Source organism: Trichechus manatus, unplaced genomic scaffold (genome assembly GCF_000243295.1).
Source record: "Trichechus manatus latirostris isolate Lorelei unplaced genomic scaffold, TriManLat1.0 scaffold00050, whole genome shotgun sequence".
NCBI lineage: Eukaryota > Metazoa > Chordata > Mammalia > Sirenia > Trichechidae > Trichechus > Trichechus manatus.
The window spans coordinates 9,834,732-9,862,272 of record NW_004443986.1 but is presented as its reverse complement, the minus strand read 5'-3'; the positions used below and the strand labels follow the sequence as shown (position 1 = coordinate 9,862,272).

The following is a 27,541-nucleotide window of genomic DNA, read 5'->3' as shown; positions in this document are numbered from 1 at the left end:
CTAGCTTCACTACACACATTATTCACATGAGATCACAACTTCTTTTCCTCTTTCAATTTATCCACTTGATAGGATAATGTGAGAAATAAACAGAATTATATAAAAATTAGGCTAAGGTAACAAAAGCTTTGTCATCCTTTAGATTAGAAACTGCTATTTATCTCTTTGAGAGTCTTCTTTAACATGAAAGAAAGTAATACTATTGATGTTTATTCTTGAAGTAGGCTTTTCCCCCCTTAATAGTTCCAGAAATTATCTTTCCTATCCCCCTTCCCAAAAAAAAAAAAAAAAAAGGTAAAACTTTAAAGGACGAGACAGTAAAGTTGTGTGGAATGAGGAAAGTGCTTTATTCAGTGCACACTGAGTTTCTTTCAGTTCCGTTCATAATTACAGTAAGATAATTCCCTTGCTTGCTGAGTATGTGCTGTTTTACTTAGTTTGAATTAAGAAAAATGTTAAATTTTAAAATGCCGAAAGTTATTATTGAAGGCTTATATCCCTTATGAATATTCACGTCTGTGTGTGTGTATACACACACATATCTACTGTTTTATACCAACCACTTAAAACATAATTTTAAAAGCTGTCCTTTCCTGTATTTAAATATTGCCCTTCTAAACATTTAGAAGCTCTACAGGTGGTGGCTTTAATGGAATTTTTCCCAGAGTAAATTTCCTGGATTGAAATTGTTCCAGTTCTTCTGCTGTTAGTTGTTCCTTGGGTGTGAATAAAACATTATCTGTTATGATGCAGCCATTTGAGACTGGGAGAGAAGTGGCTATATTGCTATTTCCAGAGATGTTATTTGATGGCTTGGAAAAAGCAGTGTTAGAATGTGAGCCTGGACCACCACAGCCAGCCACAGAACTACCACTTCCAAAGCCCGCGGCTGCCGGAGCTCCTACAGGGCCTGCTGCCAAGGAAGCTGGAAATACTGAAAATCCGGGTGATCCAAAACCAGAAGCTGCAGGACTTTTAAATGAAAATGAAGAAGCAGATGTGATTTTAGGTTTCCCAAATCCAAAAGCTGAAGCAGAAGTAGTGATACTGGCAGAGGGTGCAGCTCCGAATGCTGGAAGACTCCCGAACACCGAAGGGTTTCCAGAAGGGGCTGTGACGAATGCAGAGCTTGGTTTAAAACTAAAGTTCCGAGCGTTATCACTGCTGATGTTATTCACTGGAAAACCTACAAAGCCAGAAAAAGAAAAAAATAATCTATGAGAGCAAGAAAATGTAGCCATATTACCCCTTCCCCCACCCCGCCTTATTTCTGCCATGTTTGGATACTGACAAGTTTATTGGAAGGGAGAAGAGGAAAGTGAAAATCAGAAGCTAGAAAAATTCACTTAAACCCTGTTGTCCTGTCTCTTCTGCTACCAATTTCATTCTCACTCTGACGCACTATCAGCCAGGGAGAATGGTGGAAGCTTTGGAAAACCTCAGGGACTAGGGAATGGACTTTCACTTCAGGCTTGCCACCCCATCTCCCCAAAGCTATGGCTTGAGGACAATACCATGCTGTTATACATACCATGCTGTTATACACAGTGACGAGAAAGTTCTCAAAGCTGCTGCCGCAACCATAGCTATCTATTTCCATAAAGCTCTTGAAAAACCATCCCTAAAATGTATTTCTAAAGCCTGAGCTGTAGGGTCTTTCAAAAAGTACATCCACTCTGGTCCCACTTTCACAAATGCTTGATGAGCCAAGTCTTTCGAGGCTCTGTAATGGAAGGGGGTAGTATCTGCAAAGGTGATTTTAAATGGCACTAAAACACAACTTCAGGCTTTATGATACTAAGCCTATAAAATGCTAAATCAGTGAAGCCCTGTATTACTTTATCACTAACCTGCTGACTCAAAAGTCGAGGTTTGCCCACTGCCAAATCCAAACGCAGGTGCTACTTGACTGACTCCAGCTTTTACGTCCGAGAGCTTTAAAGACGGCATGCAAATAATAAAGTGCTTGATGAATAATTCTCAAATACCTGTTCTATACACTTCAGTCAAATCCAATTTTTAAAATGTCCATTTAAAAATGTGAACTTAAGTCTTTAAAATGGAAAAATGCTCCTAATATGATGTTGAAAGAGTACGACGTAATACTGTGTATATAAATGGTACAATCTTAAGTAGTAATAATATGAATCTGCATAGACAAAAATGTATCAACGCCAATAAGTTAACAGTGATTGTCTCTTGGTGACAAAATTACGGGTGATCTTAATTTTATTTATGCTCCTTTATACTTTCTAAATTTCTACAGTAAGCATATATTAAAATCGGGGAAAAAAATCCTAATAGTACACTTCAGTGTCTATTATTATAAATTTGGATTTGCATTTATCAAGAAACCTAGATGTTAGGTAAAAGGAACTTTTATAGGATACCCATCCCACTTATTCTAATGCTTGAACTGAAGTAGATTCACAATTATATTATAAAACTCTTACTATTAAAAAAGAAATCCACTGAATTAAAAATTTCATAGTCCCTGAAAATACTCTTGCTATTCCCTGCTATAGAAATGTCCTTCATTTCTGCATGCTGAAGCCTTCATCCCCTTTTAAGGAACGTTTCACTTAGTACTCCCTCCATCCAAGAAGTCTTTCCTAATGCACCCAACTGGACATGATTTCTCTCAATTTGGAGGCCCCAATAACATTTTTCAAAAAATCAACTTTATTGAGGTATAACATACATACAATAAAATGCACTCACTTTTTGTATATATTTCAGTGAGTTTTGAAAAATTTATAACCACTGCCATAATAAGGATTTAGAACATTTCCATCACCCCTAAAACCTCCCATCTACCTCTTCCCAGGCAATCCTCTCTCAACCCCTAGCCCAAGGCTGCTTTCTATCACTATAGATGAAGTCTGTCCTTTCTAGAGTTTCATATAAATAGAATCATATAATATGTGCTCCGTTTTTTCAGTCTGGATTCTTTCCCTCAGTATAATGTTCATCAACAGGTAAACAGATAAACAAATTATAGTTTATCTAGACAATGCATTACTACTCAGCAAAGAAGGAATGAACTACTGATACATGCTAAGCCAGCTGAGGGTGGGCTGACCCAGACTCTCACCTGTGGAGGGTCTCCTGGAAAGCCAGGAAAGAGCAGGGAACTTCCAGCCCTGAGGGAAGTTCTCCAGCTCTTTATATTTAGCTATCCCTTCTACTTCAGCTATCATCAATGTTGATGGTGAGCTACCTCTCACCTAGGGACAGAACGCTTCCAAGACATCCTACTAAATTCAAATGGCACCACAACAATCCAAAGATGGAATAAAAATAGATTGCACAAGAGTCTAATTATTTAGGAAGCACATATTTAAGAAAGGGGCAGGGTGCTGGGACTGTCAAACAGTCATTCACTAAGCTTAGGCAGATACTACAAAAAGACAAAGTAAAGTGTTACAATGAAATGTGAAAAAAGACCTGGAGTTAGAAAACCAAAGGGGAAGAACATACTTGGCATTTCCCAAGCTGAAAGAACTGAAGAAAATATTCAAGCCTCGAGCTGCAACACTGAAGGATTCCATGGGCAAAATACTGAATGACGCAGGAAGCACAAAAGAAGATGGAAGGAATACACAGTCACTGTACCAAAAAGAACTGGTCGATGTTCAACCATTTCAGGAGGTAGCATATGACCAAGAACCGATGGTACTGAAGGAAGAAGCTAAAGCTGCACTGAAGGCAATGGCAAAAAACAAGGCTCCAGGAACTGACGGAATACCAATTGAGATGTTTCAACAAACAGATGTAATGATGGAAGCACTCACTCATCTATGCCAAGAAATTTAGAAGTCAGCTACCTGGCCACCCGACTGGAAGACATCTGTGTTTATGTCCATTCCAAAAAAGGTGATCCAAAAGAATAAAGAAATTACAGAACAGTATCATTAATGTCACATGCAAGTAAAATTTTGTTGAAGATCATTCAAAAGCAGCTGTAGCAGTGCATCGACAGGGAACTGCCAGAAATTCAAGCTGGATTCAGAAGAGGACATGGAACGAGAGATAACACTGCTGATGTTAGGTGGATCCTGGCTGAAGCAGACAGTATCAGAAAAATGTTTACCTGTGTTTTATTGACTATGCAAAGGCATAGAACTGTGGCAATCATAACAAATTATGGACACCATTGCTAAGAATGAGAATTCCAGAACACTTAATTGTGCTCATGAGGAACCTGTACATAGACCAAGAGGCAGTCATTTGAACAGAACAAGAGGACACTGTGTGGTTTAAAGTCAGGAAAGGTGTGCATCAGGGCTGTACCCTTTCACCATACTTATTCAATCTGTACGCTGAGCAAATAATCCAAGAAGCTGGACTATATGAAGAAAAATGCAGCATCAAGATTAGAGGAAGACTCATTAACAACCTACGATATGCAGATGACACAACCTTGATTGCTGAGATCGAAGATGACTTGAAGCACTTACTGGTGAAGATCAGGGGAAGATACAGTCTTTACTATGGATTACATCTCAACATAAAGAAAACAAAAATCCTGGACCAATAAGGAATATTATGATAAATGGAGAAAATACTGAAGCTGTCAAGGATTTTATTTTACTTGGATCGACAATCAACGCCCAGGGAAGCAGCAGTGAAGAAATCAAAAGATGTGTTCCATTGGGCAAATCTGTAGCAAAAGACTTCTTTAAAGTGTTAAATAGCAAAGACGTTACTTTAAGGACTAAGGTGTGCCTGACCCAAGCCATGGTGTTTTCAGTCGTCTCATACACATGTGAAAGCTGGAAAATGAATAAGGACGACAGAAGAAGAACTGATGCCTTTGAATTATACTGCTTTTGAAGAATACTAACTATACCATGGACTACCAGAAGAATGAACAAATCTGTCTTGGAAGAAGTATAGCCAGAATGCTCCTTAGAAGTGAGGATGGCGAGACGTCATCTCATGCACTTTGGTCATGTTGACAGGCGGGACTAGTCCCTGGGGAAGGACATCATCTTTGGCAAAGTAGAGAGTGAGCAAAAAAGAGGAATAGCCTCAACGAGATGGACTGACACAGTGGCTGCAACAATGGGCTCAAAAACAGCAATAATTGTGAGGACGGCGCAGGACTGGGCAATGTTTTGTTCTGTTGTACATATGGTCGCTATGAGTCAGAACCGACTCGATGGCACCTAATGACAACAATAACATCCTTTCTGAGAGCATGGAAGCAGAAGTAGCTGGGAAATTAGAAATATTAAAGTCTATAATGTTTTAAAATAAAGTTCTTAAGAACTTTTTATGAGGGTAGAAAAATCATTAACTTTACTGACAGAAGTAACAGACATGTTACAGTCAGGACCATGTAAATTTGGAGACAAGTGGGTACATATCTCCTAAAGGCATTTCTGTACATGACAAGGAACATATACTGATTAAGTGTTCTTCAGGCATGACAAAAGCATACAGCAGTGTAAGTGTGCATTCGTATCATTTTTTAAAGCAATTTCTTTTAAACATTTTGACAGCTTGAAGTTACCTGAATTTATGTAATGTTTTCCAATTTTCAAAAATCCTTACCAAAGTTAAAAACTTTACCCTAAAAATGTTTTTAGAAAGCATAATTATCTGTGCTTTTCTGACTGAGGAAAGAGAGAATTCCAGGACTTTGACTCCAGATGATTCCATTCTTGAGCATGTGTGTATCACAATTCTTGACAGTTTTTGCTTTGCTTTCCATAACTAAAACGAAATACCCTCTGCAAAAAAAAGAAAATAGATACACCATTCCTGAAAAAAGCTCTTCAGTACTCACCAAGGTTACTTTAGTTGATGTATTTAGAGTTTTCAATTCATTTACCCTTTTCCTCCATTGATCTATTAACTGTTGAATGGAATTTAGCTGAAGAAAGAAAACAGAAAAAGTCAATTTAGTTTAAGCTAGTCTGTCCAAAAACGACTTCATGTGTTTAATCTCCAAAATCACAAAGTTTATGAAATATATTTATGGCCCATAACTTGTAGAATTTGCATTGACCTGCCCCTATTTGCCAAAAATATTCCAGCTGCAGTGCCCTCTCCCTGCTTTTCAACTGCTCGTATCATCTGGTTAAGGTTCACAAGTACCTGGCAGCACAGAGTTGCTTACATCTGGAGGGGAGCTGAGTATGTGTGCTAGTTGAAATGCATGACCATGACTGCAGATAACAGAAAAATACAGCTTATATAGTTTCCTTTAATCACCCAACTTACACAAACTCAGTTTTATTTTTTGAATATTTGTCATGTGAAAATATTAACTTGTACAAAAGACTGCACATTATTTATTTTTTGCAGCACTCATCAATGTGTCTGCACCTAAGAGATGCTCATTAAATGTTTATCAAATGACAACAGGGTCTGAATTCTGGAATTGACTCCTGGACAATTTGTAATTAAAATGATATTCCTAATTACTACAGTCAAATATATTATCATTCAGATAATCAACCAATGTCAAAGTAAGTTAGAAAATATAGACTTTTCCTGAAAAGAACTACAAATCTCATCAACTTTACCAACACACAGAACAACTATGAACAGAAAAAACAGGAATTAACAGCTAATCTGTTACGGAGGTAGATGAATAGGAAACAAACTTACATAACTCTGTAAGCTATTGCTGGTTAAGTAGTTATGGTATTGAAGCCTCAACTCCTCTGGTGAAATGTCTGTAAAACCTGAAGTGAGGAATCAATTGGAATCTTTAAAATAAATGTCAATAATTCTGATAGTAAAGGTAGAGGTATTAGACAAGAAAATATGCTAATGTCGATTATTTAAAAATTTTCCTAATTATAAGGAAAAATTCAAAGCCTACACTACACTTAATGTTTATTAAAGTATAAGACTAGATTACAGTTGAATGTTCACCTATTTGAGTGGGGAAGAATTATCTAAAAATATGTGAGCGAAAGGAATAACAAAGAAAAAGAACTGACTACGCATACATTTGAACTTAAAAAAAAAATTCTGTATATTAAAAACTACAATAAGCAAAATTAAAAGGCAAAGGGTAAACTGGGAAAACAGAAATTGCAACATGTATGACAGGAGAAAAACTAATATCCTTAATGTATAAACAGCTCTTACAAATCAATAAAGTTTCTATGGGCAAAGATTATGAACAGACAATTCACACGCAAGAAAACAAAAATGCAAACAAAAAAACCTCAAACAAAAAACTCAGCCAGTAAATAAGTGAAATAATAAAAAGTTCAATTTAAAATAGAGACAAAATGCTTTACTTTTCAGACTGGCACAAATATAGTCTTTATTAAGGATGTGGTAAAACAGAAACTCTCCTAAGTGCTACTAAGGGAACTAAAAAGGTACAGCTTTACTGTGGGAAAAATTGCCAATAAGCATCAGCTGTCTTAAAAATGTTCATGCCCTTTACCTGTACTACAATTTCCAGGGTATGACCTCAGGAAATAGATATATAAACAAACCATGTTACGTATAAGAGTATTCCTTCTAGTATTTTTAGTAATAGAGACAAACTGAAAACAAAAAGGATACGAAGTATTTTTTTAATTTTATATAAACAAGAAATGTGTGTGTGTTTTAGAATACATTAAAATGTTAGTTATCTCTGTGATATCAGGTATTTTTTATTCTATTTACACATTTCTGTATTTTCCAAGTTTTCTACAGCCACACCTATTAACTTTTATAATCATGAAAATGCTTTTATTAAGAAAATGTTTAGCATGTATTCAGGATGTTCTAGAGAATTCCTTGTAACCCAGATATCATTAACTACAAGGACACCTAGCTCAGAAGAGACTACACTTTCAATCAGAACCTTGGATTCCCTCTAACAGCTTGTTTCACTAACTTTATTAATCACTCACATCAAAAACCTAGGACCATCTCAATTTCCTCTTTCCAACACTCAATTAAATCAGCATCCTGCCAGTTCTAGCTCTAAAACAGAGCCCGAATTTGACATGTCTCCATTGCTATAACTCTGATCTGGTCATCATTTGCAACTGCTTCTACTCTTCCCCCAACAAAAACGATTTTTCACACAGCAGCCAGTGAGCTTTCTCTAATCAGATCATATCCCTCTCCTCTTCATGGCTGCTTAATGCAATTATGTCCAGCATGATCTGGTCACAGGCTGCCTCTGTGGCCTCTTCATATTGTTTCCCTTGTTTACTCTCCTCCAGTGATTCAGGCCTCACCAGTCCTCAAACATGACAACCTTGTTCCATCTCAGGGCCTCTGCACTAGCTATTCCTGCTGCCAGGAATGTTTTCCCCAGGATCTTCCCATAAATGACACTTAACTACTTCCCAGAACTTTTCATTCAGGACTTGGTTCCAATATCGCCTAAGAAAGGCTAACTACTGTCTCCCAGTTACTTTCTATTTCTTCCAGTCACACTCAACTGAGGTTCCTCATATGAAGCACAGAATACAGAAAATAATTTGACGATTTTCTCGATTTTTCCCAAGGGTAAAAGGTATTACAAGTTATTATCATTCTTGCTGCACACCCATTGTTGTCAAGATTACAACTCATAGCAATCCTATAGGACAGAGTATAACTGCCCATAGGGTTTCCAAGGCTGTAAATCTTTACAGAAGCAGATTGTCACATCCTTCTGCGGAGTGGCTGGCAGGTTTGAATGCTGATCCTTCGGCATTGAAGTTAATTCATTATATATATATATACATATATATATATATATATATATATATATGGATGCCTAATGGCAGATGCTCAAATGTTTTGGTCTCAGGATCCATTTAATATACTTAAAAATCATTAAGGAACCCAAAGAACCTTTGTTTACATGGATTACTTATATTAACATTTATCATATTCTAAATTAAAGCTAATTCAGAAAAAAGTAACTTTTCTAAAATAAAGAGAAATAAGTGGCATTGTTCAATATCTGTCAATCTCTTTAATGACTGGTTTAACAGATTAGTGGAGTCTCACATTTATTTTTGTACTCAATCTGTTCCAGTACGTTGTTCTGGCTGAAATATATAAAGAAAACTTGTCCTCACACAGATATGTAGTTGGAAAAAAAAGCTTTCCTTCCTTTTTTTTTTTGGTATGTTTTATTGTTGAGAATATACACAGCAAAACATACAACTCAACAATTTCTACACGTACAGTTCAGTGACACTGATTACATTCCAGTAATGCAACCATTCTCACCCTCCTTTACTGAGTTGTTCTTCCCCCATTAATATAAACTCAAAGCCCCCTAAGGTTCCTATCTAATATTTCGAGTTACCATTTTTAATTTGATCCCATATAGTTCTTAAAAGAGCGCAATGTGCAAGGCAGACGTTATTTACTAGTTAAGCTAAACTATTATTTAGTTTTATAGGGGCTATATTTTTAAGGGGAAAAGGAAAACTTTAGTATCATTCCAGGTAATTGTGAATATACTTCGATACTACACCAAAACTTGACAAATGATAGTTTCTTAAAGGTTAGTTACGAGAACTCAAACCACATTAATAAAATTTCTGGGCTATTGTATTAAAATCCATTGGTCTCTCATTTAAAATGAATTTTTAGTCATGCATAATTATATATCATCATGCACCGGTCATTTGGAAAATATTGGCTCAAGTTACATAGAATTTCTAAATGCTGGCATGAGATTTTATACCAAAAAATCCACATTTTTCAATGTCATCACCTGTCACATCAGAAGCTGTCAAGTTCATGAAGGCAGGAAAGAGTTCTCCATAATCCTAATTTTTGCCTGAAAGCTTGAATTTTGTCACTGGAAATAAACACTGCCAGTTGCTTTTTGAAGTACAGACACATTTTGAGAAAACGACTGCCGAATGCTTACGTCTGAATAGCCAGTTTTTCTGTCAGTCATTCTTTCAAACAAAAATGGCCTGTGACTGTGGGGACCTTGGTCTCGGGGAACATCTAGCTCAATTGGCGTAACAGTTTATAAAGACAATGTTCTTCATTCTACCTTGGTGAGTAGCGCCTGGGGTCTTAAAAGCTGTGAGCAGCCATCTAAGATACTCCACTGGTCTCACCCCTTCGGGAGGAAGGGAAAATGAAGAGAACAGGATACAAGGAAAAGATTAATCCAAAGGACTGATGGACCACAGCTATCAAGGCCTTCACCAGACTGAGTCCAGTACAGCTAGATGGTACCTGGCTACTATCACTAACCGCTCTGACTGGGATCACAACAGAGGGTCCTGGACAGAGCTGGAGAAGGATGTAGAACAAAATTCTAACACACACAAAAACGACCAGATTTACTGGCCTGAGAGAGACTGGAGAAACCCTGAGAGTATGGCCCCCAGAAACCCTTTTAGCTCAGTGGTGAAGTCACTCCCGAGGTTCACTGTTCAGCCAGGGATTGGACAGCCCCAGCCCCACAACACTGGACTAATGAGGGACAGCATTCCAGGGACAAGGACTAGAAGGCAGGAGGGAAGAGGAAAGCTGGTGACAGGGAACCCAAGGTTGAATAAGGACAGTGTTGACATGTAGTGGGGTTATTAACCATTGTCATATGGCAACACGTGTACTGTTTATTGAGAAACTATTTTGTTCTGTAAACCTTCATCTAAAGTGAGAACAGCAGCACAAATGGAAGAGCGTAGTCGATGTGACCAAACTGTGCACGTAGAAATTTCTGAAATGATGTATCTTTGGCTATGTATATTTTCACCCCCCCCCCCAAAAAAAAGGTTGAGAAGGGAGAGGGTTGACATGTCATGGGGTTGTTAACCAATGTCATAAAACAATATGTGTACTACTGTTTCATGAGAAACTATCTGTTCTGTAAACCTTTACCTGAAGTACAATTAAAAAAAAAAAAGCGACCTGTGAAAAAAGTAGCTAGGTCAGCTCACAACTCAATCACACAAGTGCTGTCTGCAATTAAACTATCATACTTGGGTATGCAGCACAGCATGTTAAGTGTACCTTCCATTTTTCATCCAGGATACCAAAAAGGTACATACTCCAGGGTCAAGATTTAATAATTTTTACCTCCTCGTCAACTACATTTTTAAGTGAAATTGGCATTAAAAAAATTTTTTTTTTTGAATTGTGACTAGTAGTGGAGTTTGGTGCCTCTGCCTTGATTTGGGCTAAGATTCAAGTTGTTTTATTCATCAATACTTTTGGCACCATCAGTGCAAATGTCGACACAGTAAAAACAGCAATTAATGTCTCAGTATTATTATAAAAATATCTTTGAATTTCACTCTGGGCACTGCTTTCATTGCATTCCAAAGGTTTTGCTGTGTTTCCATTTTTGTTTAATTCTAAGTATTTTTCAAATTTCACATTTGACTTCTTGTGACCCATCTGGTCTTTTAGTAGTGTGTTATTTCCATGGATTCATTTATTTTTCCTTATTCTTCTTGTTATTGATTTCCAGCTTCATTCCATTATTGTCAGATTAAGATGCTTTGTATGATTTCAATCTTTTTAGATTTATTGAAATCTGCTTTGTGTCCTAAAATACGGTCTACTCTGGAGAATGATCCATGTGCATTGAGCACCGCTGGTTGCTGTGTTCTATATGTCTGTTAGGTCCAATTGGTTAATGATGTTATTCAGGTCTTCTGTTTCTTTATTCGTTTTCTTTCCAGTTGTTCCGTCATCAAAAGTGGTGTATTAAAGTCTTCTACCATTATTGTAGATCTATTTCTTTAATTCTGTTAGAGTTTGCTGTATAAATTTTGGGGCTCTGACATCAGGTGCACAGATATTTGTAATTGTTATGTCTTGGTAAACTGAGCCTTTTCTTGTTACATAGTGTCCTTGTCTCGCTTCATGAATTTTGATTTAAAATCTGTTTTGTCAGTTGTTAATACTGCTATTCCTGTTCTCTTCTGAGTACTGTTTGCCTGGTATGTTTTTTCCCCCCAACCTTTGACTTTTAACCTATTCATGTCTTTGTGTCTAAGGTGTGTCTCTTGTAGACAACATATGGATGGGTCATTTTAATCCATTCTGCCACTCTGTCTCTTGACCGGAGCATTTAATCCGTTTGCATGCACTGTAATTACTGATATAGGATTTACTTCAGCCATTTTGTTATACTTTTCTTTTTGTGAGGTTGATGGTTTCTTGGTACCTCTTTACCTTCAGTGCTGAATTATGGATAAATTTTTTCCCTTTTATTTATTATCGTTGTTTTGTGATTACTGAGTCTTATTGTTTCCCTTCTTTATTTTGGTGAATAGATTTCTTTACTTTGTGGTTACCGTGAAGTTTAAATTTAACATAGTACATTTGAAACGATTTGTTGTATCTTGAAATTGCCTTAACTTCCACAACATGTGAAAATTCTGTATCTATACCAATCACCCTCCCTTTTATTTTGATATTGTTGTCAATTATAACTTTGAGAGTCCCTATAATCTCACTTTAAATTTATTTTGTTGTTATATGTATTCAGGCGACTGTTAAGTGTTGTTACTATGGGTTGCTGGCTGGCGTCATTGGTTTTCTTTCTGGAAGACTCCCTTTAATAGTTCTTGTAGGGCTGGACTGGTGGTTACGAATTCCCTTAATTTCTGTTTATCTGGGAATATCTTAATTTCACCCTCGTTTCTGAACAACAATTTTGCTGGGTATATTATTCTTGGTTGACAGTTCTTTTCTTTCAAGACTTTGTATATATCATCCCACTGCCTTCTTGCCTGCATAGTTTCTGATGAGAAATCAGCAGTTAATCTTATTGGGACCCCTTTGTAAGTGATATTTTGCTTTTCTCGTGCTGCTCTCAAAATTCTTTCTTTATCTTTGGTTCTGGAAAGTTTGATTATGATATGTCTTGGTGTATTTCTCTTAGGGTTTAGCCTATATGGAGTTCGCTGAGCTTCTTCAACGAAAATCTTCTTGTCTTCCATGATATTTGGGAAATTTTCAGCCATTATTTCTTCAAAAATTTTTTCTGAACTTTTATTACTCTCTTCTTCTTCTGGAATTCCCATTATGCGTATATTGTTTTTCTTGATGGTGTCCCACATAACCCTTAAGTTCTGTTCATGTTTCTTCATTCTTGTTTCTATTTGTTTCTCAAACTGAGTAATCTCAGAGGTTTTGTCTTCTATTTTGCTGACTCCTCCTTCCAATGTTTCAATTCTACTTCTGTGTTCTTCCATTGAATTGTTAAGTTCTGTTATTTTGTTATTTAGCTTTGGAATTTCTAGTTGTTTTTCATTTAAGGCTTCTATCTCTTTACTGAGTTTCTCATTTTGTTCTTGTATTGTTTCCCTGAATTCTTCTAGAACTCTTCCTGTGTTTTCCTTTATCTCTTTGAGAAAACTTAATACTAGGTTTCTGAAGTCTTTGTCAGGAATTTCATAGCAATAACTACCTACATTAAAAAAAAAAAAAGAAAAAAAAGATCTCAAATCAATAGTTTAACCTGACAACTTAAATAAAAAAGGAGTAAAAGAAGCCTGAAGCTACTAGAAAAAAGGAAACAGTAAAGATTAGAGCAGAAATAAATGAAACAGAGAATAGAAAAATGATGGAAAGAATCAACAAGACCAGAAGTTGATTTCTTTGAAAGATCGATAAAACAGACAAAACACTGGCTAGACTGACGAAGGAAAAAATGAGAAAATGCAAATAACCAAAATAAGAAATGAAACTGGAAACATTAAAATGACAGATCCAACTGAGATAAAGAGGGTCATATAGACCACCATCAAAAATTGTACTCCAACAAACTTTAAAACTTAGATGAAATGAACAAATTCCTAGAAACATACAACCTACCTAAACTAACACAGAGGTAGAAAATCTAAAGAGACCCATAACAAGAAATTGAATCTGTCATCAAACCGCCTGCAAAAAGAACCCTGGACCAGATAACTTCACAGAGGAATTTCACCAAACTTTCCGAGAACAACTGACACTAATCCTACTCAAACTCTTCCAAAACATAGAAAGAAGGAATCTCCCTAAAAGATTCTATGAAGCCAGCATCGCCCTGATATCAAAGGCAGATAAAGATATCAAAAGAAAAGAAAATTACAGACCAGTAATCTCTCATGAATATAGATGCAAACATTCTCAAAATTCTAGGGAACAGAACTCAACAACAAATTAAGAAAATTATACACCATGACCAAGTGGGATTTATCCTAGGAAGGCAGGGGTGGTTCAACATTAGACAATCAATCAATGTAATGCACATTAATAAAACAAAGGAAAAGAACCACATGATCATCTCAATAGATGTAAAAGAAGTATATCATAAAATCCAACACCTTTTCCTGATAAACTCTCAGCAAAACAGGAATAGAAGGGAAATGCTTCAACATGATTAAGGGTATATACAAAAAACCAACAACCAACATTATACTGAATGGAGGAAGACTGAAAGCCTTTCCCTTGATAACAGGAATGAGACAAGAATGCCCACCAACACAACCCTTATTCAATATTATACTGGAAGTCCTAGCCACAGCAATAGGACAAGAAAACGAATTAAGGGGTGTGATGGATTGAGTTGTGTCCCCCAAAAATGTGTATCCACATGGGTGGGCCATAATTCTCAGTATTGTGTGACTGTCTATCATTTTGTCATCTAATGTGGTTTTCCTGTGTTGTAAACCTTACCTCTATGATGTTAATGATGCAGGATTAGAGGCAGTTTATGTTAATAAGGCAGGACTCAATCTACAAGATTAGGTTGTATCCTGACTCAATCTCTTGCTATATAAAAGAGAAGTGAGCAGAGCCATCGGGGGACCTTATACCACCAAGAGAGCAGAGCCAGGAGCAGAGCATGTCCTTTGGACCTGAGGTTCCTGCACTGAGAAGCTCTTAGAACCGGGGACGGGGAAGATTGATGACAAGGATGCTCCCCTAGAACCAACAGAGACAGAAAGTCTTTGCACAGATGACATGATCGTACACATAGAAAATCCCAAAGATTCCACAAGAATGCTGTTGGAACTAACATAAGAATTTAGTAATGCTGCATGGTATAAGATCAACACACAAAAATCAGTTTGGTTATACTTCATACCAACAAGGAAAAATCTTAAAAGGAAATTAAGAAAACAATACTACTGAAACTATTCTGTTCTGTATATCTTCATCTAAAGTACAAAAAAAGAAAAAAAGAATTATCTATGTGAGATCAAACTGACAACAGCAACTCAAAAGGTTTGATGGGAAGCCTGGGGGCAGTGAGTTGAAGATAATGGTGATGGAATAATTTGGAAAAGGATAGTGAGACTAGCAGCACAACTGGAAAAATGGAATCACTGTCACTGAATTGTACATGTAGAAATTTTTGAAATGGTGTATCTTTGGCTATGTATATTTTCACCAAAAAAGAAAAAAAGGTCCTCCAAGGTCGAGAAGGGAGAGTGTTGACATGTTGTGGGGTTGCTAACCAATGTCATAAAACAATATGTACACTGACTGTTTAATGAGAAACTATTTGTTCTGTAAACCTTCACCTAAAGTACAACAACAAAAAAGAAAACAATACTATTTACAACCTCAAAAAATCGGAAGCTTTTGTTCTTCAAAAGGACTTTACCAAAAAAGTAAAAAGACAATCTACTGTCGTATTGGTTCAATGACAGACACACAGACCAATGGAATAGAATTGAGCCCAGAAATAAATCCATCCATCTATGGACAACTGATTTTTAAAAGTTCATTCAATGGGGAAGAAGTCTCTTCAAGAAACGGTGCTGGCAAAATTGGACATCCACATGCAAAAAAATGAAACAGGACCCATACCTCACAACACCATACACACAAACTAACTCAAGACAGCTCAAAGACCTAAATGTTAAAGCTAAAAATATAAAGTTCTTGGAAGAAAATATAGGGACAAAACTATAGGACCTAAATTTTTAAAATATTATTATTAAACACAACTACAAATGCACAAATAGCAGAAGACAAACTAGATAACTGGGACTTCACAAAAATCAAATACTTATGCTAACCAAAAGACTTTATCAAGAGTAAAAAGACAACCTACAGATTGGGAAAAAATCTTCAGGGATGACAATATAAAAAATATGTATATAAAACTTCTACAACTCAACAAGAAAAGGACAAATAACCCAATTTAAAAAACGGGCAAAGGACACAGACACTTCACCAAAGAGGACATTCAAGCAGCCCAATTACATGAAAAGATGATAACTGCCATAAGCCACTGTCGTTGTTTTGTGCCGTCTAGTCGATTCAGACTCATGGTGACCCTACAGAACAGAGTAGAACTGCCCCATATGGCTTCCTAGGATGAAATCTTTATGGGAACAGATCATCAAGTCTTATCTCCCACGGAGCAGCTGGTGGGTTTGAACCGTCAACTTTTCAGTAGGAGCTGAGCTCTTAACTCTTAACCATTGTGTCACCAGGGCTCCTTCATTAGCCATTAAAACCAAACCAAACCCGTTGCCGTGGAGTTGATTCTGAATCATAGCAACCATATAGGACAGAGAAGAACTGCCCAGTAGTGTTTCCAAGGCTGTAATCTTTACAGAAGCAGATTGTCACATCTTTCTCCCATGGGGCAGATGGTGGGTTTGAACTGCTGACCTTTTGGTTAGCAGCCAACTGCTTTAACCACAGCACCACCAGGGCTCCTTTCATTAGCCATTAGAGATGCAAATCAAAACTACAATGAGATACTATCTCAGCTCTGCTAAAATAACAATGATCAAAAAAAAAACAGAAAGCAGCAAATGTTGGAGAGGATATGGGGGAGACTGGAATCCATAGGAATGTAAAATTGCATAACTTCTGTGGAAAACAGTATGGCAATTTCTCAAAACATGAAAAATAGATCTACCATATGACCCAGCAATTCCACTTCTAGGTACACACTCTAGGGATCTCATAGAAGAGACACGAACAGACATCTGCACACCTACAGTCACTACAGCACTATTCACAATAGCAAACAGAAACAACCTGAGTGCCCATCAGTGTATGAATGGATAAACAAAACATGGTACATACATACAATGGAATACTACACAGCCATAAAGGAAAATGAGTTCCTGAATCATCTTGCAGTGTGGATGAACCTGGACGACATTAAGCTGAGTGAAATTAAATCAATCACAAAAAGACAAATACTTTATGATCTCACTTTTACAAAACAACAAGAATAGGAATATATACAAAGGCCAGTGTTCAGGGGTGGAGGAGTGAAAGAAGGGGGGAAAAGAAGGGGGATCACTCTCCAGGCAGTAATCACTTCTTTTATAGTGATGGGAAAGATAGCACCAAATGCGGGTAAAGTTTGCACAGCTTGACTAGTGTGACTGGTGCCACTACGTTCTCCATCCTTAAGAAAAAGCATGAATTGGTAAATGCTATGTTATATATGGAGCCCTGGTGGCATAGTGGTTAAGTGCTCAGCTGCTAACCAGAAAGGTAGGCAGTTCAAATCCACCAGCTGCTCCTTGGAAACCCTATAGGGCAGTTCTACTCTGTCCCTACACGGTCACTATGAGTCGGAACTGGCTCAACAGCACCTAACAACAACAACATGTTATATATGGATCCCTGGTGGTGCTACAGTTAAGACCTCGGCTGCTAACCAACAGGTTGGCAGTTTGAATCCACCAGCTGCTCCCTGGAAACCCTATAGGGCAGTTCTACTCTGTCCCTACACGGTCACTATGAGTCGGAACTGGCTCAACAGCACCTAACAACAACAACATGTTATATATGGATCCCTGGTGGTGCTACAGTTAAGAGCTCGGCTGCTAACCAACAGGTTGGCAGTTTGAATCCACCAGCTGCTCCTTGGAAACCCTATGAGGCAGTTCTACTCCGTCCTACAGGGTCACTATTAGTCGGAATCAACTCGACAGCAACGGGTATATATGTTATAATTTCACAACACCCCCCTCACACATATATATAGATAGACATAATAAATCAAACAGCAGCTACAGATGCAGATACTTTAGACTAATCACCTCACAGGATTAGTTCTCTTGCTTTGAAGACTTAGGGTCACAGTCTTGTGGGTCAATTCAGTCAACTGGCATACATAGTTCATAAAGTTCACATTTACATCCCAGTTTGGTGAGTAGCATCTGGGATCTTAAAAGCTTTTGAGCAGCTATCTAAGATACAACTATTGGTCTCTACTCATCTGAACAAAAGAGAAAGAAGGAAACGAAAGTCTCAGAGAAGAAACTAATCTATAGGGCTAAGAGCCTACATGAGCCATGGCCTCATCTATCCTGAGACCAGAAGAACTAGATGGGCCCGGCTACCAGTACTGACCATTCTGATCAAGGCCACAATACACGGACTGTGATAGAATGGGAGAGAAACACAGAACAGAACTCAAATTCTTAAAAAGTCCACACTTACTGGACCAGTTGAGACTAGAGGACTCCCTGAGACTATCACCCTGACATATTCTTTAAAGCTTTAACTGAACCTATCCCCTAAGGTCATCTTTTAGTGAAATAACAAATGGGCACACAAAATAAAGGACATAACCCATGAGTATGGTGCTCTAGAAAAAACTATTTGAGACTAAACGGTCACTAATTAAAGCAAAAATGAAAAGGGGGGCAGGGAAACTAGAGTACTGGAAACAGAACTACCACAACACAATTAAAAATGTTGAGACGTTGAGAAAAATTTAACTAATGTCACTGTCATGGATAGAATTGTGTCCCCTAAAAATGTGTGTCAACTTTGTTAGGCCATGATTCCCAGTATTGTGGTTGTAACCCATTTTGTGATCTAATTTTCCTATGTGTTGTAAATCCTAATCTCTGCCTGTGGTTAATGAGGCAAGATTAGGTTATGTTAAAGAGGATGAGGGTGGGATGTAACACTCTTACTCAGGTCATAGCCCTGATCCAATGTAAGGAGACTTTCCCTGAGGTCTGGCCTGCATCACCTTTTATCTTACAAGAGAAGCCAGCAGAGAGACAGCGATCTCATTACCATAAGAGCCAGGAGGGGAATGCGTCCTTTGGACACAGGGTCCCTGTGCTGAGAAGCTCCTAGACCAGGGGAAGATTGATGACAAGGACTTTCCACCAGAACCAACAGAGAGAAAGCCTTCCCCAGAAGCTGGCACCCTGAATTAGGACTTCTAGCCACCTAGACTGTGAGAGAATAAATTTGTTTGTTGGAGCCATCCACTCGCAGTATTTGTTATAACAGCACTAGGTAATTAAGACAGTCACTGAAAAATCTGTGTAGAAACTTGTCAAATGGGAACCTAATTTGCTGTGTAAACTTTCACTGAAAACACAGTAAAATATTATTTAACAAAAAAAAAAAAAAAAAAAAAAAAGCTTGTGAGTAGCCATGTAAGATACAACTATTGACCTTTATTCGTCTGGAGCAAAAGAGAATGAAGAAAATCCAAGAATTGCAGAAGGAACTAAAATACAGGACTGTCTCCATGAACATGGCCTCCTCTACCTTGAGACTGGAAGAACTAGATGGTGCCCAGCTATAAGTACTGAAACACTCTGATCAGGTTCACAATAGATAGATCCTGATATAAAGTGGGAAAAATGTGGAACAGAACTTAAAATTCTCAAAGAATCCAGACTTACTGGACTCACCGAGAATGGCAAAATCCTGAGACTATCGCCCTGAGATACTCTTTAAATCTTGAACAGAAACTATCCCATGAAGTCACCTTCAAACTAATAGCAGGTTAGCTCAAAGAGTAAAGAATTTCACCCTTGAGAACTGTACTCTTAAAAATTATCCACAGGAGACTAAAGGGACAACAGTTACTCTAAAGCACAGATGAGACATTTAGAGTGGGGAGGGGCAGTGAGACCAAAAGACAGTAGAACAACTGAAACAGAAATAACGAGACTGTTGACACAAACTGAAAAATGTAACCAATGGCACTGAACAAACATTATGTGTAAAAACTGTTGAATGGCAACCTGTTTGCTATGGATATTTTCACCAAAAATACTACACACACACATATATAAAATCATATACGAACTTCGAACTTGTGCCTTCCCTAAAAGGGTCTCAGGGATAGGGTTGAAGGATTTAGCCAATAAACATACAAGATATTCAGTTAAATCTGAATCCCATATATACAACAATAATTTGTTAATAAAAATTTTGTTGTGTGCCACTGAGATGATTCAGACTCAGTGACCCTATAGGACAGAGAAGAACTGCCCCATAGGGTTTCCTAGGCTGAAATCTTTACAGGAACCAGGTCTTTTCTCCTGTGGAGCTGCTGGCAGGTTCGAACTACAGACCTTCCAGTTAGCAGCTGAGTGCTTAATCATTGTTCCTCCAGGGCTACTTGTTAATTAAAAATATTATTCTTTATTTATTTGAAATTCAAATGCTAACTAGGTGCCCTGTATTTTATCTGGCAATTTTACTCAGGGACTCACAAAGATTCACATTTCACATTTTGAGAACCACTGCCTTATGGCATGAGGGTTCATTCTGAACTGATTAAAAAAGGCTTAATACTATCTTAATTTTTTCATAGAAAAATCACTATCCGAAACTATTCATTTGCTTTACTTATTGTCTCCCTCCTTCAAAAACATAAGCTTCATAAGGAATGGATCTTGTCTGTCTTATTCATCCCTCTATCCCTAGCACTTAGAACAGAACCTGGCACAAAAGAAATTCAATAAATATCTGTTGACTGAATGAGTGGATAAATAAGAAACGCTGTAACACAAACACAGAATGAAGAAGCAGAACTGGGACAGAGGGAAGATTCCAGAGTTCTAGAGTACTGTAGGGGCCCCCATATACAGGTACCTACTGTTTCCTCAATCAGACAGAGGTCCACGGCCACTCAGAATGGGCATGGAAAAGGCTGGTGGTCTAAGTTTCAGCCCAGGAAGGGCTTAGGGGCTATGGACAAAAGAGGAAGGAACAAGAGGAGGCTGTGGACGAATGGGAAGGAAAAAGGTATTCTAAAGAAATGCTATCCCTGCAGCCTAGCGAAGGCTCTCCACTTTCAAACATTATCTCCAAGATAAGTCTCAATATGGCTTATGAAAAATGACTATTCTTAGAAAGATATACAAGAAAGAGAGAACAGAACCAGTTAGCCAAGGCCTTAGTGGCAGGCGGAATGTGACTCTTCTATTCACTGCACGCAGCTAAGAGGTCCAAAAGTTGTATGTACGGGGAACCAAAAAAGCAGAACATCTTCTTGGGCTTACAGAATTAAAATTGTGGTGACTCCTGATTTTTATTATTTTCTCATCAGAACTACATTATCTTAAAAATAAATATATAAATCCTCCAACCTCAATCTGAAATTATGAAGTTCTGCTAGAATACTCAGATACTTTAAACAATTGCTAAACTCTCCTAATTGCAGCCAAGTTGGTGGTTAATTTTTTTATTTGGCACGGCTTTAGTTTTAGAAAGTAATAGTTTTGGAACATATTTTAAAAATATATAATTTCTCAGTTACCTGAAATATTAGGTTCCTTTTTCATTGGTGAATAAACAGAAAACATCCACTGCCCTGATGATTCCCAAACCTCCATATCTTTTACAATTCCTTCCCTGGAAAAAAAAAACAAAAAACAAAAAACAAAGAGCAAAGGACCTTTTTCATCTGCTTGTTAAAATTTATTGTTTATGATTCTCAATGACTAAATACATAGATTTTTTTCCATTATATTTTCTGAAAAGTGTTCTTTAAAATAGTAGATTTATAACTATGAGCTACATTTCATGGTTATAAATATCAGTGCATCAGAAAAATTAATAATCTTTGTTTTTCAATACACTATTAATTAATGTATTTATTAACTGAGAACAAGCATAGGTATCATGCATTTTTTAAAGACCAAAATATAATAAAATATATAATACCAACTTCAGAATCATACAACTTTAAAAGTGGGTATAGATTTTAGAGATCATTTTGTCTAATTTTCACATTTTGCAACAGGGGAAACAGACCCACATCCATATAGCTAATTTGTTGGCAAAGCCATGGCAAGATTCAGGTCTAAATTAAATCTTTCCCCCCTACACAAAATGCTACAATTAACAAAATGATAGATATCATACAGAATACTATTATACTTAGAATTTCAACAAATACAGGAAGGAGGGCTTTGTTTGTTCTTTTACTTATTATTTTTTGCCAACTGTATATAGTACATGGCTCAAAATGTTTACCACTGGTTGTAATTTAGTTATGGGAAATAAAAGAATAACAGGCATATTTAAGTTCTGTACTGGTAGCCAGGAGCTGGAAGAATAGTTACAGATAGCCAGATACTGTATCTTGGCACCAGTCATAAATTCCACCATGAATCTTCTCAAGAAATATCTTGAATCTACTCCACAGTAATAAAGGAAACAAGTTTGAACAGTTAAAAAAAAAAGATACCTTCGGTGACCCTGAAGATTATGTGTGTATGTCTATATATATATATATGAGATAAAATACAAATATTTGATAGGCTATTTAAATCATCTTAAATTATTATTTTAAATTAGCTCATATTTTGTAAAGAACTCATTATTTACAACAAACTTAACTAGGACTAACCTTAGAAAGATAGTCATCATATAATGTTACCAACATAAAAGTGGAAAAAGCATGATTCAGTCTAAAAAGGCACTCTATTGACATAGAAAGATGATGTCTTTTAAGTGAAATAAAATCTAGGATGACATACAGGGATACAGCGTTTATCTCTGAATGATGGGATCACCGTTTTTTGGTTTTTTTTTTTTTTTAAACACATTTTACTTCTTTTTTAAAGAAAATATTGTAGGTGCTTTTGAAAAAAATAAGGAAATGGGCAATAACCTTCCCAAAGGCTTTCACTTACAGAAGTTTCTTTTCTTCTTTCTGTTCATCAGGGCTTAGAGAAGCAAATGGGTTCTGAGACAATCCAAACTCCCTGTCCCTGCTAGCTGAAGTCCCAGACTCAAAAGAACCTAATGATGACTTCCCTTGATCTCTGCTGCCCCCCCATGGCGTGGATTTGGAGAAACTGGATGGCTGTATCACACTGGAGTATCTGTGGTTAGCAGCATTCCATCCACGTCTGTTACTACCTGAAATAATCAATAAAATAAAACAATTTTACTGTCAACTCTTCTAAAAGGCATTTTTTAAATCTCTAAAAACTTCATTACATTTTATCTTAGTATGTCTAGAGATTTATACAGAGATTCAACAAGCATATTTCTACTCATTTTAAATGAAATCAAATCTCCTCATTTTCAATTTACATAGTAAAGTATATATCAAGAAATCACATAATGGTGTAATTGCATTTTTGTTTAACAAGACTGAGGATGCTAAATTCATAGATAATAATATATTACTAAATTCGGCTGACAAACTTATTAATAACTGCTTCATAGTTAAGTGGATAGAGGGTATATACCCAAAATCATAAGCTCCTTCAGGTTAGAAGCCATGTCTTATTATTCTTCGCTCCCCCACTGGGCCCCATAAAGCAGTAAAAGCTGAAAAATGATCACTGAATTAAAGAGTTTACTGAATACAAAACATTAGATTTTACCCTCTCTTCTTGAATAGATGCTTAAATCTATTTGACTCAGTCTTCTCTGGGAAAAACACCACCTACCCACCTATCTTTCATAGGGAGATTACAGAAGGACATTTACATGTGAATAAAGTACATTGAGTTCCTCTATCATGAGCAGATATCTGGTAATAAAGTATTATAACCCATTCAAAATATTTTATAAATATCAAAATGAGCCAGCAAGACTGTCTCTCTGCTCTTATTTTTTTGTACTGTGGTGAAGTATGTATCACAAAGTATTTGCTGTTTCAATCAGTAGTAAGCATGGAATTCACTGACATTAATCACTTACATGGTGCTGTGCAACCATCACTTTACATTTTGAAAAAATTTATCACCTCTAACAGAAACTCTGTTTCGCTGAGGCAGTAACTCTCATTCATTCCCTCCCCCATCCCCCGGTGTTGTTGATGTTAGCTGCCATTGAGTGAAACCCCAATTTATGGCAACCTATGCACAACAGGATCAGCCACCCCGTGATCACTAGGCTTTCTTTTTAGTCTTAGTCTGGATAGGTGGTGGCTGCACATGAGGTGCACTGGCTGAGAACAGAATCCAGATCTCCCACGTGGAAGGTGAGAATTCTACCAATGAACCACCACTGCCACCAGCTCCCTGGTAACCACTGATAAAACTTCTGTCTCCAAGCAGTCCCTGTTCTAGACATTCCATATAAATGAAATCACAGTATTTGTCCTTTTGGGTCTGACTTACTTGACTCAACATAATATTATCAAGTTTTATCCACATCATAGCATGTAATAGAAATTCATTTCTCTTTATAACTGAATAGTATTCCATTGTATGTATATATCACAATGTATCTGTTCATAATAGCCACCTTTTGGCTATTATAAATAATACTGCAATAAACACTGGTGTACAAGTACCTGTTTGTGGCCTTGCTTTCAATTCTTTTGGATATATACAGTGAAATCTGTGAGAGCTGGAACTAGATGGAACAGCCTTGTTTTTCCAGGTCTTGCAAGTTTTCTGCTTTGACAGGGTGCCGTCTCACCACTTTTCTATTGCTCTCTATTAGTGAAAAATATTTGTGTTTTCCTTCTCAGACAGGCTTCCGCCTTACACAGGTTCCAGTTTTTGTAGGTTTTACTGTATCTAAGAGTGTAACTGCTGGATCATATGGTAATTCCATGCTTAATTTTTTGAGGAACTGCCAAACTGTTTTTTACAGCTCCTGCCCCATTTTACAATCCTACCAGCAATGGATGAGTGTTCCAATCTCTCCACATCCCTGCCACCACTTGTTATTTTCTTTTTAACTGTTAATAGCCATCCTAGGGCATGTGAAGCGGTATCTCACTGTGGTTTACGTTCAAATTTCCCTAATGATTAATGGAAGTCCCTAGGTGGTGCAAATGGTTAATGTGCTCCTCTGCTAACCAAAAGATTAAGTACACCCAGAGGTGCCTCAAAAGAAAGGCCTAGCAATCTACTTCTGAAAAATCAGCCACTGAAAACCCTATGGAGCACGGCTCTACTGACACATAGGGGTCGGGTCACCATGAATCAGAATCAACTCAACAACGTTTTTTTTTTTTTTAAATGATTAATGACACTAAGCATCTGTTCATATGCATTTTGGCCACACATATATCTTTCTTTGGACAAATGTCTATTTAAGTCTTTTGTCCTTTATTTATTTATTTTTTTGGAGCCCTGATGGTGCAGTGATTAAGACCAAAAGGTCAACAGTTTGAATCCACCAGCCACTCCTTGCAAACTTAATGGGGCAGTTCTACTGTCCTATAGGGTTGCTATGAGTTGGAACTGACATGATGGCAATGTTATGGGGTTTGGTCCATTTTTTAAAATCTTGTCACTTCAACCACCTGTTTTATCATCAATTACTACTAGGGGCTAAGATTAAAGTAACTAAATTAGGAGACATGCCATTAAATATATTCAAAATTGGAGTGACAGGAGGTATACCCACTTACGAAAGTTCATCTCCCAATTCTAAACTACTTAACAAAACCAAAGAGAAAAGAGAGAATATTGCTGGGCCAGATCCCTCAAGTAGGGGTTAATGGTATCTTATTTTTTTTAAAGTTTCAAATCCTTTTGGATGACACAACTGAAAAAATTTACTTTTTCCCTTTGTATATTGCTTTTTAGCCTTGATATTTATTAATTCCAAGAAGCATTCATTATTTCTGGGATACACTGTTAACTTTCCAAGAGTTTTATTTACACTTTTTTCATTCACCAATCTAACCATTCAACATTTACTTTCTAATTATTACATTTAGAATGAGTCTCCACAGAACGTCAAATATTACATTCTGCTGTCCCTGAAAGTACACTCACACTTACCAAACCCCAAGACCTAATTTTTGGTTTGGGATATTTCATTAGACCAGTCATGGATGATATAAAAGGGATGTCTTCAAGAGGAGGAGGGATCAGACATGAAATCACAATACAACACAAGGTTTAAGGGTCAGATGAATAGCTCTAGTGGAGGCAAGGAACACAGCACCTGGTGACACCCTTAAAGGCTAAGTTCCATTCCTAAAAAAGTAAAACCTAAATATTCATGTAACCCTTAAACCCTGTGTTATATCGTGGTTTCAAGTCTGATCCCTCCTCCTCCGGAGTACAGTACTTTTGTATCACACAACTGGTCTAGTGAAATATTCCAAACTCTTCCACAGTGACCTAGGCCCAGAGAGCGGGTCAAAGGGACCCCACACTCCCTCCTCTCACAGTCCAGCAAGTTCATAATGGTTCATCCCACCCTCCCAATTTTATTCTAAATTTTATGAACACGTGCATTTTTCTGCGGTATGGTTTCGCAGGTTTTACCTGATTCTCAAAGGAGTTCATGACTTCCCCAAAGAGTCCTGATTCTGACCCAAGTTGCCGGCCTCTCCCTCGATTTAACAGTTTAATAAGAATTATACACAAGGGGTCAAGGAAAAATAAGCACACACAAGGCTATTAAGAAAAGAAGGCGTCAGGGACTAGCTACACGAATCCCCGAAACATTGCGATTTACAGACAGTTTTGACGCGTACTTGACGATTTAAAAATACCTTGTTTGGCATGAACACCCACTGCCAAACCTCTGTCCTCAGCCGCTCAACAAACACCAACCACGTGCTTAATACGCAGATTAAAAACTGGATGCCCGGCCCGGGAGGGGTTGGCGGAGGCCGAAGACGCGACGCGACGGCGCGTAGTCACCTGACCAGCGCGCCGCGGCGTTTGTCGATCCAAGGGACTCTAGCTTTAGGCCCCAGGGGCCAGCCATTCCTCGCCGCCGGATCCCCACTCCCCACCCTTCACACGCCGGCGCCTTCCCGGCTTAGCAAGCGGCGGAGGGTTTAGGGGCATGTCACCTGAGGGCTGTTGCTGAGGCTGCTGACGTCCTCCGCTCGCACCCTTGGCGCCGGGATGTTCATTCCAGCACCGGTCTCCAAAGCGGCACCGGCCTTGAAGGAAGAATTGACAAATGGTCATTGAGACGGTTCGCCTACAGAGCGGTCTTCAGCCAGCACGCCCGGCGAGCAGCGAGACCTGAACAACCGAAGGCGCTCAGCCCCTCTCCTGTGACATCATCTTCGCGCGGCCGAGAAAAGGCGTTTCTCTCTTGTCCCGCCCACAGTGCGATGAGAGGCGTGGGTTTTACCCAATAGGATTTAAAGAGAGCGCGACGCATCGCGTATGGCCTGGGAAGGCGGGACACTTGAAACGTTTCTCTGAGAAAGGGAGGCGCCTTTGACCCTGGTGCAGAGTCTTGGAGCGAGCCTTGAGTTCCAAAAGGAGAGGAAAACGGATCAAAGAAAAGCCAGAACTTCGGAGAGGCCCTGCGAGGGGGATTAGCTGTGATTTGAGAGACCGAGTTGTTCTTTTCAGTTGTAAATGCTGTTAAAAATAAAACAAATTTGAACATGAGGTTTATTCTGAGCAGTTATTCTATACGCACATTAAAACAAACAAAAAAACCCTAGTAGATTCCGACT

The 27,541-nt window shown here is 37.8% G+C and overlaps 1 protein-coding gene across 3 annotated transcripts; it reads right to left on the bottom strand.

Moving 5' to 3' along the window:
* Positions 1–325: 325 nt before the first annotated feature.
* On the bottom strand, positions 326–27,459 carry NUP42 (nucleoporin 42). Of its 3 annotated transcripts, XM_004377449.2 has the most exons (7): positions 26,918–27,452; positions 22,824–23,052; positions 21,443–21,537; positions 6,622–6,698; positions 5,795–5,881; positions 1,851–1,935; positions 326–1,186 (listed from the first exon to the last, which is right to left on the bottom strand). In XM_004377449.2, the coding sequence occupies exons 1-7, from the start codon at positions 27,036–27,038 to the stop codon at positions 615–617; spliced, it is 1,266 nt and encodes a 421-aa protein (XP_004377506.1). In that variant the 5' UTR covers positions 27,039–27,452; the 3' UTR covers positions 326–614. The 3 variants fall into 3 exon arrangements, with proteins under 3 accessions (XP_004377506.1, XP_023588090.1, XP_023588091.1); XM_023732322.1 differs by lacking the exons at positions 326–1,186; positions 1,851–1,935; positions 5,795–5,881; positions 6,622–6,698 and adding an exon at positions 11,101–13,360 and having other exon boundaries at positions 26,918–27,459; XM_023732323.1 differs by lacking the exons at positions 326–1,186; positions 1,851–1,935; positions 5,795–5,881; positions 6,622–6,698; positions 26,918–27,452 and adding exons at positions 11,101–13,360; positions 23,388–23,447.
* Between the last annotated feature and the right edge of the window lie 82 nt (positions 27,460–27,541).

Bases quoted from the DNA above. Each gene is read 5' to 3' on its own strand.
- NUP42 (XM_023732322.1), bottom strand. From the start codon at position 27,038: ATGACCATTTGTCAATTCTTCCTTCAAGGCCGGTGCCGCTTTGGAGAC. The intron at 21,538-22,823 runs GTAAGTGAAAGC...TTTTTTTTCCAG, and splicing joins AAAGAAGAAAAGAAACTTCT to GGAAGGAATTGTAAAAGATA. The intron at 13,361-21,442 runs GTAACTGAGAAA...TTTTTAATGTAG, and splicing joins AAAGGAACCTAATATTTCAG to GTAGTTATTGCTATGAAATT.